Below are 18991 nucleotides of genomic sequence, written 5' to 3'. Positions count from 1 at the left end.
TCACCCCTTGCTACGCCAATGGTTATTCAACCTCAAGGCACCTGCGCCTAGCAGAAATTCAAATATTTCCATGCGTAGTGAAATATAATGGCTGTTGGCAACACTGACAATAGTGCTCGCGTTTACCTGCAAGAACTACATTGAGTCTCACGGGTCTTCTTAAGACCTGGGTAATAGAAAAACCTGGCAGGCATCGAGGCCTGTGCACAACTGTGACGTGAAGCTCGCTTTCGTGATGTCGAACACCTGGGCTTGATGTGCGTGTTGAATATTATTGTAGGTGTACCCCCTCGCAGATGGGTTTTTCCGGGTCTTGTGCAGGTCTGTGGATATATCGACCAAAATACGAGTAAAGGTTAATCCTACAGAAGATTTTTGAATCGCCTTATGATATTTGGGATCCATAATTAAAATTTGATGAGATCTTCATCTGAAATAGTAATAATAATCAAATAATAATAAAAAAAAAACATTGCTTATTTCACAGCCAAGTTATGTTCCAACAATGTAACATTATTGTGAAGATTTTTCTTTTTCTTTTTTTTATATTTATCTCATTGTTATAACCAGTATTCAAAGTGAGGAGAGATGTCGGGTGGGGGGGGGGGGAAGGTACCAATCCTAGCCAGCAAAATTTTTGCAAAGCATATCCCCAACTGTCTCATCATTGTTACCATGTTAAACCATAGAAGCTTTGCCCAGTTAACCCCAAAGCTCGACCAAACATCCCTCCAGCTAACATTTTCCACTTCAAGCGCTGGTTATAACTGTAACATGAACCACACTAAAATAAAAGTCAAAGCTGAAGTGTTCTGCTGAAACGTTACATCAAAAATTATGTTATGTGTGTGCTTGTAATAACCATAAACTATAAGAGAAATCATTTTAGGATATCAATTGTGGGAGATATTTGGGAGCGTTGTGAAGCCAGAGTAAAGGTTTCTTTTCACGACAATATACAGGTGTGTTTATTTCTCTTTCTGCCTTTTCCTTTCAGTCCCCAAACAGTTGGTGTGATAGTCCGACTGGAGAGAGAGAATTTCCACATCCTCAACATGCACGGCCGAGTGGTGGAGAGGAAACCTCAAGCTCTGCAGAAGAGGAAAGAGTCACGTTACACGGTAGCTCTGGATTCAGAGCAGAACACTATACAAAAGAAAGACATCGTGAAGGTCATCGATGGTCCACATTCTGTAAGTGAAACTTTTTTTTTACATAAACATTTATTGTAGGGCTGAGCTGAAACCAATTCCCTCTGATACCTATAACTCAGACGAACATATTTTTGGTAAATGAAAAAACAAAAAAAAAATAGGTCGAAAACAGTCAATTTCAGGTTCAAAAGTGATAAATAAAATAAAATTTCGGTGTTATAGCTGCAAAAAATCAGATCGAAAGTGTTATATAAAATTGACATTTTGGTTTTAAAATTGTGAATATAATCCTAAATTTGATTTAGAAACTGCTCTTAATACACAAAATAAACATAACCCTTCTAGTAGCACATTTGTGTAGTTACCAGAGTATTAAGTTTATTCCTGTATAATGGGTTTCATTTTTGCTTCTTAAATATTTACAGCAGAATTAATCAATTTTCCGTGATTTGCATAACTCACAGGATAATTCAAACTTCACATTGGTACATAAACTCTAAATTTCATGTTTAACCCCCTAAGTGTGGTTTTGCTGGAAGATGTAGTTTTTTTTTAGTCAAATTCAGTATACGCCCTCCGCATTGTGCTGCTGTAGTGCGGAAGGCATATATATAAGCGTTTGTTTCAACTATATTCGATTTACTGTGGCGTATATAGTCACAAAGACGTTTGGGGAGATAGTTCTAGCTGTAGTAGAAACAAAAAATAGTAGCAAGAGAGGAAAAAGATGAAAAAGAAGAAGACAAAAAGAAAGAAGAAGGGAAAAATTAGTTTTATCTTTTTCCTCTCTTGCTACTATTTTTTGTTTCTACTACAGCTAGAACTATCTCCCCAAACGTCTTTGTGACTATATACGTCACAGTAAATCGAATATAGTTGAAACAAACGCGAATATATATGCCTTCCACACTACAGCAGCACAATGCGGAGGGCATATACTGAATTTGACTAAAAAAAAAACTACATTTTCCAGTAGCGACTTGTTCAACAAATTTTACACTTAAGGAGTTGAGTCTTATCTCACATTTTGCAGTTCATTTCGCATCATTTCATGACAAAACAAGGTAGCAAAATGCGTTATTTCACATTTCATGTTTTCGTCAAAATCGAAATATGCATGCCTCTACCGATAGTAATAATAACAAAATTTTAACAATTAAAAGTTGTTCAAAATGTTGGTTATTCCACTCCAATCATAAGCATCAATTTACCAGTTTTGCTCTAAAATATTCAAGAATTGAAATACCTGTTATGTTATCTCAAGCATACATACAGTTTTACACACAATCTTGGTGCAAAATATAGAAAAACCGAGTTTTGCATAACTTTCAGGATAATTATACTCCACCAAAGTGTCAACATGGAACATTTGAGGATCTCATGAAACATCAAAATGCCGGAAAAGTATCGGCTGATATTGATAAAACCCAACCGATACACCCGTACATCAACATCTGTATCAACTCAGCCCTAGCTTTTGTGCATGTAAATGAATGCCTTGAGTTTTTAAAATAAATTTTGAAATGCACAGTTATCACCTGATTAAATACATTAAGAGGGAGAATAAACCATCTAAGCTCTTGAATTGAAAACAAAATTAAACATCAAGAAAATGGAATGGTAAATTTGTAAATTTAACACGGAAAACATAAATTCATGCTTCTAATTTTTATCTATATACAGTAAAACCACTTTTCTGTTTCATTTCAGGGCCGTAGCGGAGAGATCAAGCACCTCTACAGAAATTTTGCTTTCTTGCATTCTCGCATGATGCTTGAAAACGGAGGGATTTTTGTGTGCAAGACGAGGCACCTTTTGCTGGCTGGCGGGTCTAAGGTAAGTGCTGGTGGTCCAATGAAATTTACTAACATTACATATTTCTTATTTAAATATATGCACGTGTATCTGAAATATCTTTTGAAGTTCAGATATAATCTTGCAGTTGCACATTACACTGAGTATATAGTTCATACCATATACGAACTAGGTCTTTCCATAATATTATGCAAGCTAATGTTGCAAGAATTTAACTCTTTCGGTGCTGCTTCAGTCTATTTTTTTCAATATAGGTGTCTTGCAGAAAACGACTGCAGTCGATTTCAAATATTCTTGCCGATGCTCGTGTCGAGCAAAGTAAGAGTAAGAAACAGCATTACTAGAACATGATGCCATCTAGAGTCTGGCGTTTGAACTGTTTACCAAAGAAATAACTTACTTTGGTTCTGAACAAGTGAAAAATGTCTACCGATGTATGTATGTAAACAACAATGGCAACAAGGATCATTTATCCACTCAGTGCCATGCCCAGGATTTTTTTAATGAGTGTGGGTTACATGTAAGTTTTTAGTAGTCAGTCCTCATTTTGCTATATTTTCCTGCATTTAACATTCTTTTTTTTTCGTAATACTTGACCAAAAGTTAGGGTTATGACCCTGCCCCGCTTGTGCATGCCACTGTATCCACTTCATTAACTATGGAAATATGCCGGCCCCCGTGGCAGAGTGGTTAGCACATTGCGCTATGATGTCAGGGATCCCAGGTTCGAATCTGGCCTGGGCATGGATGTTTGTGAGTGTCCATTCATCATATCACTCATCCCCATCTTCGCAAATTAGCCAAAAGTGGCACAAAAAGAAGTAAAATAAAGCAAATCAATTAAAATCAATCAATCAACAATGAAATTGTAACACCAAGGGGGACTCCCGACTCTGACCCTTTGTTCAGAATACTTTTCTACAAATTAATGCAATTCTGAAAATTTCCCCAGAAAACTATGCAGTGAAAGCTATATCAGTGTGTCAGAATCCCTCAGCGAAAGATTGATTGATTAAATTTCTGTTTTAACTCCACGTTATCCACTAATTGGGACTGGACCTACAGTTTAAAGTGGGATCCGAACCACTATGTGCCTCCACTGGGAATCGTACCCAGGACCCCTTGATTACAAGGTGGCGTTGCTACCACTACGCTGTTCGCGATTAGAATTATCAGATATGCCATCTGGTGAGATTTGCAGGAACCAGTCCACGTAGGACACTTCGCTGCGCTTCGCCGTGTTGAAGCCGTTCAAAGCATGGGGAACATGTGAAAAAGTAACGTATACTGTTCAGTTTTTGTGGTTCAGGACAAGATAAAAGCTTACATGTGTTTTCCACTCCATGGAATCAACAAAAAGAAATGTTTGAATAAATCAGGGAAAACAGAACTGATTGACAAGATTGGCATAACTGAAATGCGGCAAGGAAATTACGAAAAATGTACGAGTCTGTTCACTTTATTTTCCAAAATAATCTTTCGGAAAGATGATTTTATTGCCATGAAAGTAAGTTTTAAATTGTTCTTTAAGAATATAACATTTTTTTCGAATAAAATGTATTATGTATGTAATTTGGAACAGGTGCAAGTTGATTAAGTGCAAAGATGAAAATAGTTTGAGAATTAATTAATGTCCGTAATCATAGAAGTAAGTCAGAAAAACATAATTGACATTCTAATGTTGCTGTTTCATTCAGTAAGTCAATTTTTAGTGAAGACTGAAGATAGCCTCAATGTAATTGTTGTTATTGTTATTATTATTATCATTATCCGGTGTTGTTATTAAACCAGCCTGCCTCTTTGGGGAAAAAACTGCAACGGCATGTTCACATTTATTTCCTGCCCAAGCTTTGCAATACAGGTGAATTGCTTTATTTTCAAATAATTTCTGAGAGCCTCAATTAGGCAGGTACAACCGAGGTGCAGTGCAGATGAAACAGCACCGCTTTGAAAAAACAGTTAGTTTGGTCTCCGTTTTCAGTGTTATTTTTATTATCATAATTAAATGCTTTGCTCTCAGCACAGCTTCACCTTCGTTATAGTTCCTGGAATTCACATCGCATTCGCAATATTTAAATATAACGTGTAATTTAAACATTACTTCCATACCAGCAATGACAACACGCTGCTATTACGTACTACTACTGAATGTAAACAAAGATCTATCCTACGTAGAGCGGCCATATTGGAAGCGACACTAGCCCTCAGGTGATAATTTTAATCGCAAATTGCAGCCCAACCACAGCGAAAGAGTTAAAACCACAGTTTGTACTACTTAAGCTATTATTTCACTTGAAATAATCCTTTACAAAATTTACTGTACATTTTTAACACGAAACCAATCTTCCTACTAAACAAGAAGCAAATTGAAATCTATAACTTTACAACATTCACATTGATACAGTGTTTTTGAACTAAGCGGCTCTGTGTTAATTTATAAATAAATGTACTCTCACAGAAACTTCTGGGATGTATCGACCCTATTACCTTTCAACTGGATCTTTACAAGCCAGAAGTGTCCGTGACTGTTCAATAGAAAAGATATTAATTCTTATTATTTGAGAGTGTAGAAGATGGTTAAAATTAGGGATGGGCCGATATGAAATTTTGGCCGATACTGATAAAGTACCGATATAAAATTTGCCAATACCGATAACCGATATTCTACCGATCCGATATAAAATTAGAAATGGTCCTTGAAGAACCTGAAAGGTTCATTGACCTCCTTAATAAATGTGTTGTTTCAAGGTGACTGCAGTGAAAAAAGAAGTATTTAGACATTTACTTTTTTGGAAAGTAAGGCATGGAGATTATCCGTTAAAATTACAACAAAATGGTAGAATTTTGCACTAAATTATCAGATATTTATCGATATATCGGATCGGTAATTTTACCGATAAACCGATTCACCGATATGCCTATATCGGCGAATACCGATAGAGTACCGATTTATCGGTCCCATCCCTAGTTAAAATCTTGGCCTCTGACTGAATGAGGCTACAGTTAGCAATAAGTTTATCTGATGTCAGATAGGCATATTGTGTTATGCACTTCAAGTTTCACTCTTTAATTCCGACTGCATGAAACTGCTATTTCTTAAAAGAAAAAAAATAGGATGAAGATGGGGAAAAACATTTAAAATGATAGTTTTGGCCTATCAAGATTTCCATTTGCATGCGTCAAGCATGGAAAATTTGTCAGCATTGTCAGTAAAAATCCAATTTTACTTCTTAGTCTATAATTTGTCAGTTTTTTAAAGAGTGATCAGTAAAGACTGCAATTTGATATTTTGTTATTGCATTCTGGTGATACATGGTAACTCTCCATTAAGATGACAGATTATTTTTCAGTTCATTTAAAGATATTCCCCCCATTTTACGTTCCCTGGTTTTTCATTTTCTCATATTATACATTCAATTTGATGGTTCCGTCCCAATAGAGCAAAATGCTATAAAATTTTCCCCGATTTGACATTTTCCTGCATTTTAAGTTCTTCCACCTTGGTCCCCTGAAAAATGTAAAATGGAGGTTCCGCTGTAATAACTATTTTTGCATAAACAAGTAACATATTTATGAAAAATTTTCTTTAGCAATGTCTCTCCGTAATTGCTGAGAAGTTGATATATTTTGGTTTGAAGGCCTAGGTTTTCTTCTCTGGTTCATATCTTATTCACCACTCAATGTTACCAAGTCACCTTAGTTTACTGTTCATTAACTGTCTACTACAAAATGAAAATTTAATAGTACAATAATGAAAACCAGTCTAATCTTCATAAAAATTTTAGTTTGGTGTGCCATGACTGTGCATGGAGATGTTGGTTGCTAGATAATACTTTTTTGCATTTTGGTCAGTTAAATTGGTCATTTGGACCCTATGATTAGTTTCCACTAGGGATGGCCTCAAAATCTGATGACAGATATCTGGATTTCAAATTATCCGATATCTGTTACAAGTGCAACAAATAATCCAGATCTTCAGACAATCCAAATATCTCCAGATATCCATACAATTGGATAATCTGAATATCTGTAAATGCAAGGTACGGATTTTCAACAAATGTGTTGAGTTTGTTTATATGTTCTATGAATTCTCTACATATCTTTTATCCAAAATGTTGTTATCCATTATCTGTAGGATTAATATAAGATTTTATACATAATATAAAATAATTAGGGCTGAACCGATATACATACTGATACTCTTACAGATTCGCACTGATACCATTCTTGAAAGGGCCTCCCCTATGGCACAGTGGTAGCGTTGTAATCAAGGAGTTCCGGGTTTGATTCCTGGTGGAGGCACAAAGCGGTTCGGATCCCACTTTAAACTATAGGTCCAGTCGCGAATAACCTTATTGTGCATAAAGTGGACTTAGAACACCAACTTAATCAACCAACTCAATCCAATACTTGAAAATTGTAACGATTAGCTAAAAGTTGTTCAAAGTATCAAGTTAATAAAGCATAATATTAATTGGTGAGTAGTCTACAGTGAAACCCTGATTTTACGTTTTCAGATTATTAATTTTCCTGCATTATACATTCAGTCTTGATGGTCAGAAACATGTTATAAAAATTTCCTTGATTTTACATTTTCCTGCATTTTAAGTTTCTTTAGCTTGGTCCCCTGAAAAACGTAAAATCGAGGTTCCACTGTACTTGAATTATAAGCATCAATTTACGAGAGTTTTGCTTCAAAATACTCCAAAATTACATCAGAAAATTTTCACATGATATTGACACAAATCAATTGAAACTTTGAACCAAGGTAATTAGACTCCGTGAAAGTGTCACGTGTAATTTTTGTGGACCCTGCAAGTGATCAGGTCACCTGAAAAGAACCTTCTGATACAACAACATTGGTATTGACTAAGCCTTAAAAATAATTTGGATATTCAGATGTTGAGCTGTAGTACCTCAGTTGGTAGAGCATTTGTCTACAATACAGAAGAACTCTGGTGATCTGGACAGGTAATTTCCCTGTTTCTGCATGTCTCTGAGGCCCACCCAGCCTCATATAAATGGGCACCCTGGTTAGTAAAGATGACCAGGCATAATGCTGATCACATCATCTCAACTATGGCTGAGATTAAGAACATGTGGAGCTCTATACCTCCACATCACCCCATATGCCTTCATGGCATGTGTGCACATGCACAGAGTACCTTTCCAGGGTTTGCCAAGCTGGGTTTTTTGGGTTGGGCCCATTTGAAAAAAAAAAAACATTTTAAAACCCAGTTGGTTTTTTCATTAACTTTGTTATTTCCATGATTTCTGAAATGAAGGAACGTCATAGAGGTGTGTACTTATGAAGATTGCATTTTAGATTCTTAGAATGCGATCACAACTGTCATTATAACTCTGAGATTAAGTTTGCTATCTAAAATGCACAACACTTGTAATATTGAAATGAAGTAGAATGAAATATCAGAGCTCAGTACACCAATACAAACATTTAATCTTTATTAAGAAATTACATAGGCCTATATTAAGCTGTAGATTCTGCAGGTACTTTAGAGAAATATCAATTCAAACATACAAACTTGCTATCCACAGAGGCACAGAGTTAACCAGGAAATTGTAAGAGAATAAAGGATAAAAAATAAACATTACTATGGTGTAGTAGTTGTTGTGGTCTGCTAGTTGGTAGGTTAGGCAGCAATTACAAATGTAAATTATATTACATGTATTCACATTTAATTATAAAAGCTCGACAAAACCCAATTAAACATGAAAAAAAACTGTTTTTTTTTCTAACCCTGTACCTTTCCCTATTCAGATAATCCTAATTTGCTGAAGTCCAGATACAAAATTATCCAATATCTGAATAAAATTTTATCTGGATAAAGTTTCCATCCCTGATGCCTGAGGAAGCTCCCAGAGTGCCTCCAAGCCAACATCCGTAGCAGAGTGGTTAGCACAGCATGCTTGATGCCAGGGGTTCCAGGTTCGAATTCAAGCCTTGACATTGGTGTTCTTTGTGAGTGCTCACCAATTTCATATCCTCATCATTGTGGTTAGCAAAAAGTGGCAGAAAAGCGACTCTAAATTACAAATTGAATCAGACCAGGTTGATTGGTTGAGCTTGTTTTTAACCCCACTTTTATGCACAGAAAGCCTAATGGGAACTGGACCTACAGTTTAAGTGGGATCTGAACTGCTATGTGCCTCCACCGGCCATCGAACCTGGACCCCATGATTACAAGGCATTGAAGTTAACATTTACACCATCGAGGAGGTCCTACTGATCAGATGAGATCAGATTCAGTCTCGCATGAAACAATACATAAGTTGTGTAAGATGTATTATGATACGTATCTTGAGTTTTTTTGTTTTTTTTTTAATTGATTTGATCTTGTTGTTTCAGTCATCAACCGGGAATACTCTCGGTGGAGGTTTCGGTTTCATGTCTCCTCGCATATCTTCCCCTGCACATCCTGCAGGTGGTGCTCCTGCTGGTGCAGGTGGCGGTAGTAGTGGTGGTGGTGGTGGAGGAGCGGGCCGAGGACGAGGTGGCGGTGGCATCAGGAGAGACAGGGAACTGATTGGCCAGACAATCAAGATCACTGGAGGACCCTATAAAGGTACGTGTGTGTTTTTTATTAGGTATGAAACAATATGAAATATTTTGCCGTAAACCAATTTAGTACTGTAAAAATTACCGAAACTGGTGTTCTACTGATCTGATATATAATTGCAGATGTCCTTTGAAGAGCATGAATCGTTCATTAATCCTTATATTCCAAGTCATGTTCTATGCCATTGGTTCTTCAACTGTGGTCCGCAAAACCCTCCCAATGTTCCACAAAGGTTCGGAAAAATAGTGATCTCTGAAGGGGGTCTGCAGTCTAGGAAAGTTCAAGAACCGCTGTTCTATGCAATAAGGCCTCGATGCTGAGTGCATTTTCTGCAGGAAGTTTAAACTTATGCAAGGTTTTAAATAAGAATTTATACGGTAACTACAAATGTAGTCACAAATTGAGCTATTTTTCCTCCAGTACAGATTAGGCTATAAGCCTATGGTAGAAAAAACAAATTTCATTTATCAAGTAGTATTCTATTGTTCTATTCTCATTGCAAGAATTGCACACGCACTGCTGGTACTTTTGCAGAAAAAAAATCTATTATGTAAAAGCTTTTTTTTTTTATTATTTTTTTTTCCTCGATGGGAAATTCTCCCTCCCTTACCTCCAATATAGCTAGAATGAAACTTTGCTAATATGATGCCTCAAGGCTCGGGTAGCATTCAAGACATGTATCTCCCAATTTTACCAGTCACGGTATGTTCCAAACATTGAAAATAATTAAATGTGACATACGTGTCACATCTCGGCATTGGCAACTTCACCTAAATGTGACACACGTCACATCCCGGCATAGGTTAATCTTCTTACTTAATTTTTCTTGTATATATTAGGGATGGGACCGATTAATCGGTAGTCTATCGGTATCAGCCAGTAGGCATATCTGATAATTTAGTGCAAAATTCTGCCATTTTGTTGTAATTTTTATGGATAATCTCCATACTCTACTTTCTAAGAAAAAGTAAATATCTAAATATGCAATTTCTTTTGTGCTGCAGTCACCTCGAAACACATTTATTAAGGAGGTCAATGAACCTTTCAGGTTCTTCAAGGACCATTTCCAATTTTGTATCGGATCGGTAGAATATCGGTTATCGGTATCAGTAAATTTTATATCTCCATCGGTACTTTATCGGTATCGGCCAAAATTTCATATTGGCCCATCCCTAGTATATATGTATTGTTTGAATTTTAGAATTATTTCTCATGTAGTTTACTGTTACAAACATACAAACACATTTTTTGTTGTTTCGGGAGAACACCTGATCCCTTCACCAGACATTTAATTTTAGTTTGATTCATGCTATACTTATAACTAGACGAGATTTTTAGGTCCCTAAAATAGGCTCTAGAAACCTAAAATAGGTTCTAAAAATATGAAACTAGACCTGAAAAGCATCCTGAAGTGGCTTCCAAAGAACTTAAAATGGTTCAAAATTCCGGAACAATACTGATTAGGTACAATTGTTAAAAACAAAATTTCAAAGAAACCGCAAAAAATTTTAATAGGTATATTGTGTAACTAGAGGCATGCATATTTTGTTTTTGACGAAAAAATGAAATTTGAAAAAACACATTGTAGTGTTAATTTTTCATGTTTTTGAAAAGTGTGAGATGCATTTTGTGACCATGTTTTGTCACGAAATAATGCTAAATGAACTGCAAAAAGCGAAATTAACTCTTAAACACGAAATTCAGGGTTTATTCACTGATGCGACACCTTCCGAGGTCTGAATTATCCTGAGAGTTATGCAATTCCCGGAAAATTGTTTAATTCTGCTGCTAAAATTGGAGAAGCAAAAATGGACTCCTTTACACAGAAATAAACTTAATACTCTTATAACTACATAAATGTGCTATTAGAAGTGAAATGTTAATTCTGTGGAATAAGTGTAGTTTTTAAATCAAATTTAGGATTATATTCACAATTTTAAAACGAAAATGTCTTTTTATATACCACTTTTCATCCAATTTTACACCACTATAACACCAATATTTCATTTTATTTACCGCTTTTGAACCCAAGATTGACTCCGTTTTTGTACCGAAATTTTGCTTTTTTATTTACCAAAAATATGTGCCTCTATGTATAACCACCAAATATTAATTTTCTAACCAAGTTTTCATTTCTATATATGTATCATTTTCAAATTTATCCACAAATTATTGTAATACTAATACTTGTGCTGTTAGCAAAAGTTCTGTGTTTAATGAAAAATGAATTATGTAAATTTCAAGAACAATATATAACAATCTTTTTCATGTTATCCTGAAACAAACTCTGCCTTTTATCTCTGAGGATCATCTTATATGCTGAAAATGGTCTTTCAATAGAAACACAGTCAGTGGTGCAAGTTTGAAAGTGAGCAAGATCATAAGGATCAGAAGTTTCCACTTTGGAATATGCAGACAGTGGTGTGTGCAAGGAGGCTGGTGGTGGTCATAACCCCCCTCCCCCTCCTTTTGGCCCTGTATTCCTAAAAAAAATAAGCATGAGAGGCATAAAGAAATGGCAAAATGAGGATGAACTACCAAAAAAAAGCCTACATAACCCTTCACCCCACTTCCGAAAATCCTAGACACGCTACTGTGTGCCATTCTTGATCCCTTCTTTTGTCGTGCTTCCCTCCAAATTTGGTTCATCCAGTATCCATAGGGTCAAGCTATAAGCGAAATTCCGGATATTGTTCCGTAAGCTGTCAACACTGCTGCTCTTATATGTTATTGTTTTTTACCTATGCCTTATGCCAATTTTCATTTAAAAATTTCAATTTTCTTTTTCTTTTTCATTTTACACTAATCATTGGTAGGCACAGTGTATAAATTTTACCACTGCTAAAGAAAGAAAACAAAATCGATTTCATCTCTCTACAACAATTAGTTCTCGAGCTACTATTTTCTTTTCGTATTTTGGAGCAAATTTGAAAATCGCATGCTTGAAAATGACCCATCTGCAGAGGCTATCCGGGCGCACTAAGCTGTGTCCGCTAAGTGAAAAAGTTATTAATTTCTTCCAGTGTTCTGCAATGAACGAAGCCTCACAAATTTAAATCTACGTCTCCAGTCACTTGTTTTTAAACCTTAAAATCATATGCGTAGCTACGGGGTGTGCTGGGTGTGCCTAGGCACACCCTAATGGGCTTCTTTATCAAAGAGAATTAAAGACAGATATTTCAATAAGAGGGAAAATAACCGGCAGTTTATAAGAAGTTGAAAATGTCATTACTTGGTACAAACGTGTGCATTATCGCTGATGAAACGAGTGTCTATAGATTTTCGATTTTTTGATGTCATTGGAGAAAGAAGATATTTACCGCATTCTACTCTGTACTGCACCGCCTTTCGTCTGTACCTGTCAAAGCTGCACGTGTGAGAGAGAGCTTTCTCCAAGCTTACTTAAGTTAAAACTAAATTAAGAGCAACTCAGAAGCAGGATAGATTGGAAGCCCTGCTTTTGCTATTTGTGGAACAGGAAAAAGCTTAGTCTATTGATGTAAATGAAGTTATTGATGAGTTTAAAAACATTGTACCTTTTGACAGACGTCTCTTGTTATAGATGACGTGTATTTTGATGTATTTGTTTGTAACATTTATGAACATTTTGTGTGTGTGTAATTTCTATGCAATTTGATTTTTTTTTACTACATATATTCAGAAATTTTCAACACTGTCATTTAGTGAATTTATATTCCTTTACAAACATCAGTGCAGTTAAAGAGCCAAGTGATTGTGTTGCAAAATATGCTAATAAAAATGTACAAGACCTCGTTTTTTTTTCATTGTGCACACCCAAATATAAAGTTCTAGCTACGCCTATGCTTAAAATTAATAAAAATAATAATGATAATTGCTTGTAGGAGGTTTCTGATGTTGGGTATTTGAGTGTGCTAGTGTCCCCTTTAGAGCAACCATCACAGACACACCAGAATAGGGATCATGAAAATTATATTTAAATTGATTCTTTGGTGTTTCCTAATTTTTCTGTGTATTGCATGTGGTTTGTACATAAGAACATCAATGTTGTTTTCTTCAGGTAATGTGGGCATAGTGAAGGATGCTACGGAGTCCACGGCCAGAGTGGAGCTTCACTCGACTTGCCAAACCATCTCGGTGGATAGATCACATATTGCAGTTGTTGGGGCACCAACAAAGGTGAGAATTGTTTTCTGCTTATGGGACTTTGATGCAGTTACTTTTTTGGTGTTCAAATATTCTTTGAAGGAGCGAATGAAGGGGAGGTACTGGTTAGACCTTCTTGTGTAAATTCTACATCAACCTTATTCCAGCGGTTAGACTTATCTCCTTTCTTAGAACTACATATTTATATTGATTTAATACTTAAATCGCACTACAAACGGATAAAACAAAAGCAAAATTTTCAATAATAATACCTGTCAATCTCTTGTGTCTACCAGTCACGAAAGTCAATAAAAAGTCAAGAAATTATATTTGTGGTCAAGAATTTTTCCTATCACAATGATTGGTTGATTTACTTTATGATGAGATCAATGATGAGGATGAGTGGTGGTAAGACGAGATGGATGAAGGTGCAAACAAAAATATATAGGGATGACAACATGAGGCCCACTTAAGGTTATACTGGCCATGAGTCCAGACACCAGAGCCTTGCTAGTCTGTCTGATGCAGTCCAGGATGCATTAATAGATAAAGCAAATCTAATTCTCTTGTTAAATACAGCTTCAGTTCTCATCTTAACTGGCCTTTTGGTAGGGGTTTTCATTAAATAAATATTTATTTTCTTAATTACTAATTTCTAACATTACCTAAGTAGGAGTCAAATAAATAAAGGCTAAGAAAAATTAAAAAATATCAAGAATTTGGATTTGTTATTTTGGTATTTACCCTGAATCTGAATTAAAATAGCAATGCTTATATTAGCTGACATCTGTGGCAGATGGCAAGAGGCTGTGACAGGGGCTGGACCCCATATAATGTGACGGGTGCAAAATAGCCTAAGTGCTGAGGCACCCAAAATTTTAAAATCAAACAAACACACAGAGGTTGTAGGTTCGAACCCTGGCCTGGTCATGAGTGTTTTTGTGAGTATCTTCATTAATTTTATCATGTCATCACTCATCCTCATCGCCAAGAGTGCCAGAAAAGTGATGCTACATAACAAAAAATCAGACAAACAAGATCAGTGCTTGTGTTAGTATTATGAAATTGTTATAATTATTTCTTTTTTCTGGTGTAGCAAAGTTTTTTATCTTTGGCATAGTTTTTCCACATGGTACTCAGGGTTTACAATAGCTACTTTTTTTTCTGGCAAAATTTGAAGTCCTAGTCTGTAAACTGCTTGATCCAAAAACACACACCCAAAAAACTGATATGAGAACAGACATTTCATGAAATTTTTCCCATTGTTTTTTAAAGTGGAGGTTTAAATTTTGTGTTTTTATTCAAACCTGATTTATTAAAAATAATTGGACTTAATGCTTGTAGCTGTCGGAATTGCCAGTCAGTAAAATTTTATGTTGGAAGATTTTCTAGCAACCAAGAGTTCATGAGGTTTTCTTGTTTTCAGGGAGGATCTTTCTCCAGCTACAGTCGTACTCCAGCGTATGGTGGAGGACAGACACCTTTGTATGCAGGAGGGAAGACTCCTATGTATGGTTCTACCACACCTATGTATGATGGTATGTAATCAGTTACATGTTATTATTTCTTGTTGAACCTTTGATCAAAGAATATTAAGTTTTCAGAAAGTCCAAAATTCATGTTTCCGTTTTGTACACCACACAAGAAAATATTGTCATATCCCAACCCTAAATGAAAACAAAAAGTTGTACATGGCCAGATGCCAAGAACCACATCTGTGTTGCCTTATTCATAGTCTTCTAAACCTGTTTCAGGAATTAAAATTCAGAAGGGAAATACATGATACTGAAACGAGGGAAAAATCAAAACTTGAGCTTCCAAAGCACATGCTCGTGCTTTTTGAAATATCTTCTATCTATTCGACTACAAGGGCATGGAATGAACTTTCTCCTCCCATAACGTCCCTCACTAATCGTAACAACTTGAAAGACAAACTCAAAAATCTATTGTTGGATGACTGATGCTGATCACATCACCCCCACTCACGACCGGATCAAGAAAGTGTGGGGCGTTACCCCCACACCCCCTATACGCCTTCATGGCGTGGTGCTATGCACAGGGGAACACTTTACTTTACTTTACTTTACAATATCTGTGTTGCAGCACTTATGAATAGTAGCTCCCACTTCTGAACGAACTTCCTAAAAACAACTATTGTTATTTTCCCTCTTTACTTTCCCCGTTATGTGTTGCCAATCCTTGACTACATTTTCTCCTTTCTTGCCTATTAAAAAATATTTTTATATTATCTTAATTTGTATTAGTCTTACCTAAATGACACCAAGCACAATCGTGTCAATTTATTTGTGTATCCTGTGTGTATTTTTCTCTTCCTTTCTTTTCTTTTGTGTGTAAGCAAACCTTTGTTCTCACTTTTTTTTATGTCTTTAATACATACTAGCACATTGTCAAAAGTTTGTTTGTTTTTCACGTGGGAAACAGTGAAGCCGGAGAAAAAGCCTGAAAAGCCAAGTGAGCATGGGTGGGCATATGACGTGCACTCCACCTGGTACATACATTCACACAGGCACAACACATTTTGACGAGGCACAGTGCAATTATGGTGGTCCGTCATGGAGGTCGACAAATAGGCCATGCGTATCTTGTTACGACATTATTGGAAAAAAAGTGGGGAAGCTGCAAATGCTGTGAGTAAAATTTGTGTGGTGGAGTGAGGGCACAGTACCAGAAGTACCCAACATTGATGCTTTGGAAGAGAGCCTTGTGGCAATGCCCCATGTCACCAGTCACGATTTGTTACCCAAAAACTGCAGGACTTGAAGGAATTGAAGTGTTGCCTCATCCCCCGTACAGCCACATGATCTCGCACCATCCGATTACCATTTGTTTCACTTTTTCATGCATTTCCTGCAGGACGACAGTTCAACACATTGGATGCTGTGGAAACAGGGGTACGCGAGTTTTTGGCCTTGAAACCAGCTGATTGGTATTGTCGTGGGATCGTGGCTCTCACGGAACATTCGCAGAAGACCATACAACAGAATAGCCTATACCTTGCTGAATAAGTCCGATGTCACGCCTTGTGTCTCTAGTCTCAATGTCCATGTGCAAAAACAAACAAACTTTTGATTCACCCTGGTATATGTATCCATTGGGGTTAGGTGGCAGAACAGCCGCAGGCTGAACCTTGCCCTTCGAATGTGATGTTTAAATTAACCCTATGCGAAAACTGTGATTTTATGTACTTCACCACATTCATGCACTGAGAAAAGTTCTTGTTTGCACTGATTTGACCAGTGTGCTCCAAAGTGCGGAATCACTGTCTTCCGGGCATCCTGTAGTACAGCACATCCTTCGTCTCGTGTCCTTACCAGCCAGTTCTGAAGTCCCCTTCGGCTGAGTCCCCAGTCATGTGCACATAAAGGGAACGAAGCAGCCAAGTCTGCTCATGCAGACGGCGGCGTTCTTGTCCACCTTCTGCCAGCTAGAGATCTGCAGAATGTGTTTCGTTGCTTGCTCCCTTCTTGACACTTGGCAGGTAGAGTGGGATGAGGTAATGGGGAAGAAGATTAACACCATTAAGCCATTGGTGCATGATATTCCTCATTTCATCCCTCACGTCGAGATAGGTTGTTTTAACCCATCTTAGAATTGGACACAGCCGTCTCACCCATGGTTGTTTGCTGCAGGGGCTAAATCTTCCAATGTGTCATGTATGTAATGCTGTTTTAAGTCTTCGGCACATTAGAAGGATCGGGTTGCCTTCCTGATTGGATGTGGGAAGGGTGAGGGAACTGAAGTGAGTGGCTTTAAAAACGCATACCTGCATGATCTGTTCCACCACTGGAAACAACATTGGCAGAGAAAACTGCTTGTTCCTTCCTGCTTTCTGTGCTGTACTTGGCAGAGGTAGTGTTACCACAAGAAAGAAATTTTCCCTTGGTGAGTGGAAATCCATGTCCAGTTTTTGATGACAAGAGAAATTTTATGAAAATTACTGAATTTTACAGAAAATTTGAAGTTATCGGACTCATGTTTTTGTTTTACTTGCATGCCTGCATTGTTGGTTTAATTCTATTATATCTTAATTCATCTACATAGGGGGGTGTATAATGAATGTATACAATAAATAAGAATTGTTGCTGTAAACCACATCAAATTTTCAAGATACGCTAATGATGTAAAATCATTTATTTTTTTTTTAGTGTTTTTCCAGTTCCACAGAATTACATTTGTCTTTTTGTGAAATGATGTACCAAACTTTTTGGTATGGTGCCCCCAAACTAGTTGATGCATTCTATGAAGAGTATTTCGTCATTTCAGGTTCCAGGACACCTCACTATGGGAGCATGACCCCATCCCACGATGGATCTAGAACTCCAGGGCAGTCTGGAGCCTGGGATCCAAATATCACAAACACTCCAGCACGAAATGCAGATTTTGAGGATTTCTCGTATGACGAAGCCTCGCCTTCTCCAGGATACAACCCAAGTAAGTACACACATGTAAACAGCACTGAATTATCATTCTGAATTTCTTAAAGTTAGGGGAAAATTTCTGAAAGCAATATCACTTTGTTTTGAGGTAAAGATGTGACAGTGCGAATTGTTTATTAATATTTACGACTATACTCTCATTTGTGCTAAAAATTACCAAAATGTAATCTAAATACTGAAAATATTATCTAAAATTATTGCTAAACATTATAAAGAATGTTTTTATTACGGCAGAAATGGCACATGGCATTCCTTGTACTGACAAAAGTAGGATTTATTAAATGTATCTTTTGGAATGTTTGACGCCTTATATATGATCAAAAATATGCATTTATCAGTCCCGTTCGTTAATCAAGCTTCTTAATTATATGCATGAAATGGATTCTTAAATACCAAAAAGTATTAAATATGTAAATACACTAGGGATGTGCCGATATGAAATTTTGGCCGATACCGATAAAGTACCGATATAAAATTTACCGACACCGATAACCGATATTCTACCGATCCGATATAAAATTAGAAATTGTCCTTGAAGAACCTGAAAGGTTCATTGACCTCCTTAATAAATGTGTGTTTCGAGGTGACTGCAGTGCAAAAGAAGTTGAATATTTAGACATTTACTTTTTTGAGAGTAGAGTATGGAGATTATCCATAAAAATTACAACACAATGGCAGAATTTTGCTCTAAATTATCAGATATTTATCGATATATTGGATCAGTAAAATAATCGGTAATTTTACCGATAAACCGATACACCGATATGCTTATATCAGCCGATACCGATAGAGTACCGATTAATCGGTCCCATCCCTAAAATACACTATATTGCCAATAATGACTGGACACCCGTAGCAATGT

At 36.5% G+C, this 18991-nt stretch overlaps 1 protein-coding gene across 3 annotated transcripts in view; it reads left to right on the top strand.

The window, feature by feature from the left end:
- Spt5 (Transcription elongation factor subunit Spt5) overlaps window positions 1-18991 on the top strand; it is a 110775-nt gene that overhangs the window by 59110 nt on the left and 32674 nt on the right. For all 3 annotated transcript variants that reach the window (XM_083133169.1, XM_083133170.1, XM_083133168.1), the window contains 6 exons: window positions 998-1193; window positions 2865-2990; window positions 9337-9553; window positions 13587-13705; window positions 15099-15210; window positions 17957-18124. In XM_083133169.1, coding sequence (XP_082989295.1) covers window positions 998-1193; window positions 2865-2990; window positions 9337-9553; window positions 13587-13705; window positions 15099-15210; window positions 17957-18124 — 938 coding nt within the window. The remainder of the gene's footprint in view (window positions 1-997; window positions 1194-2864; window positions 2991-9336; window positions 9554-13586; window positions 13706-15098; window positions 15211-17956; window positions 18125-18991) is intronic.

Source organism: Lepisma saccharinum, chromosome 12, assembly GCF_977018435.1.
Source record: "Lepisma saccharinum chromosome 12, izLepSacc3.1, whole genome shotgun sequence".
In the NCBI taxonomy this organism is placed as follows: Eukaryota; Metazoa; Arthropoda; class Insecta; order Zygentoma; family Lepismatidae; genus Lepisma; species Lepisma saccharinum.
The sequence above is the reverse complement of the archived record's forward strand: the minus strand, read 5'-3'. Positions and strand labels throughout refer to the sequence as shown.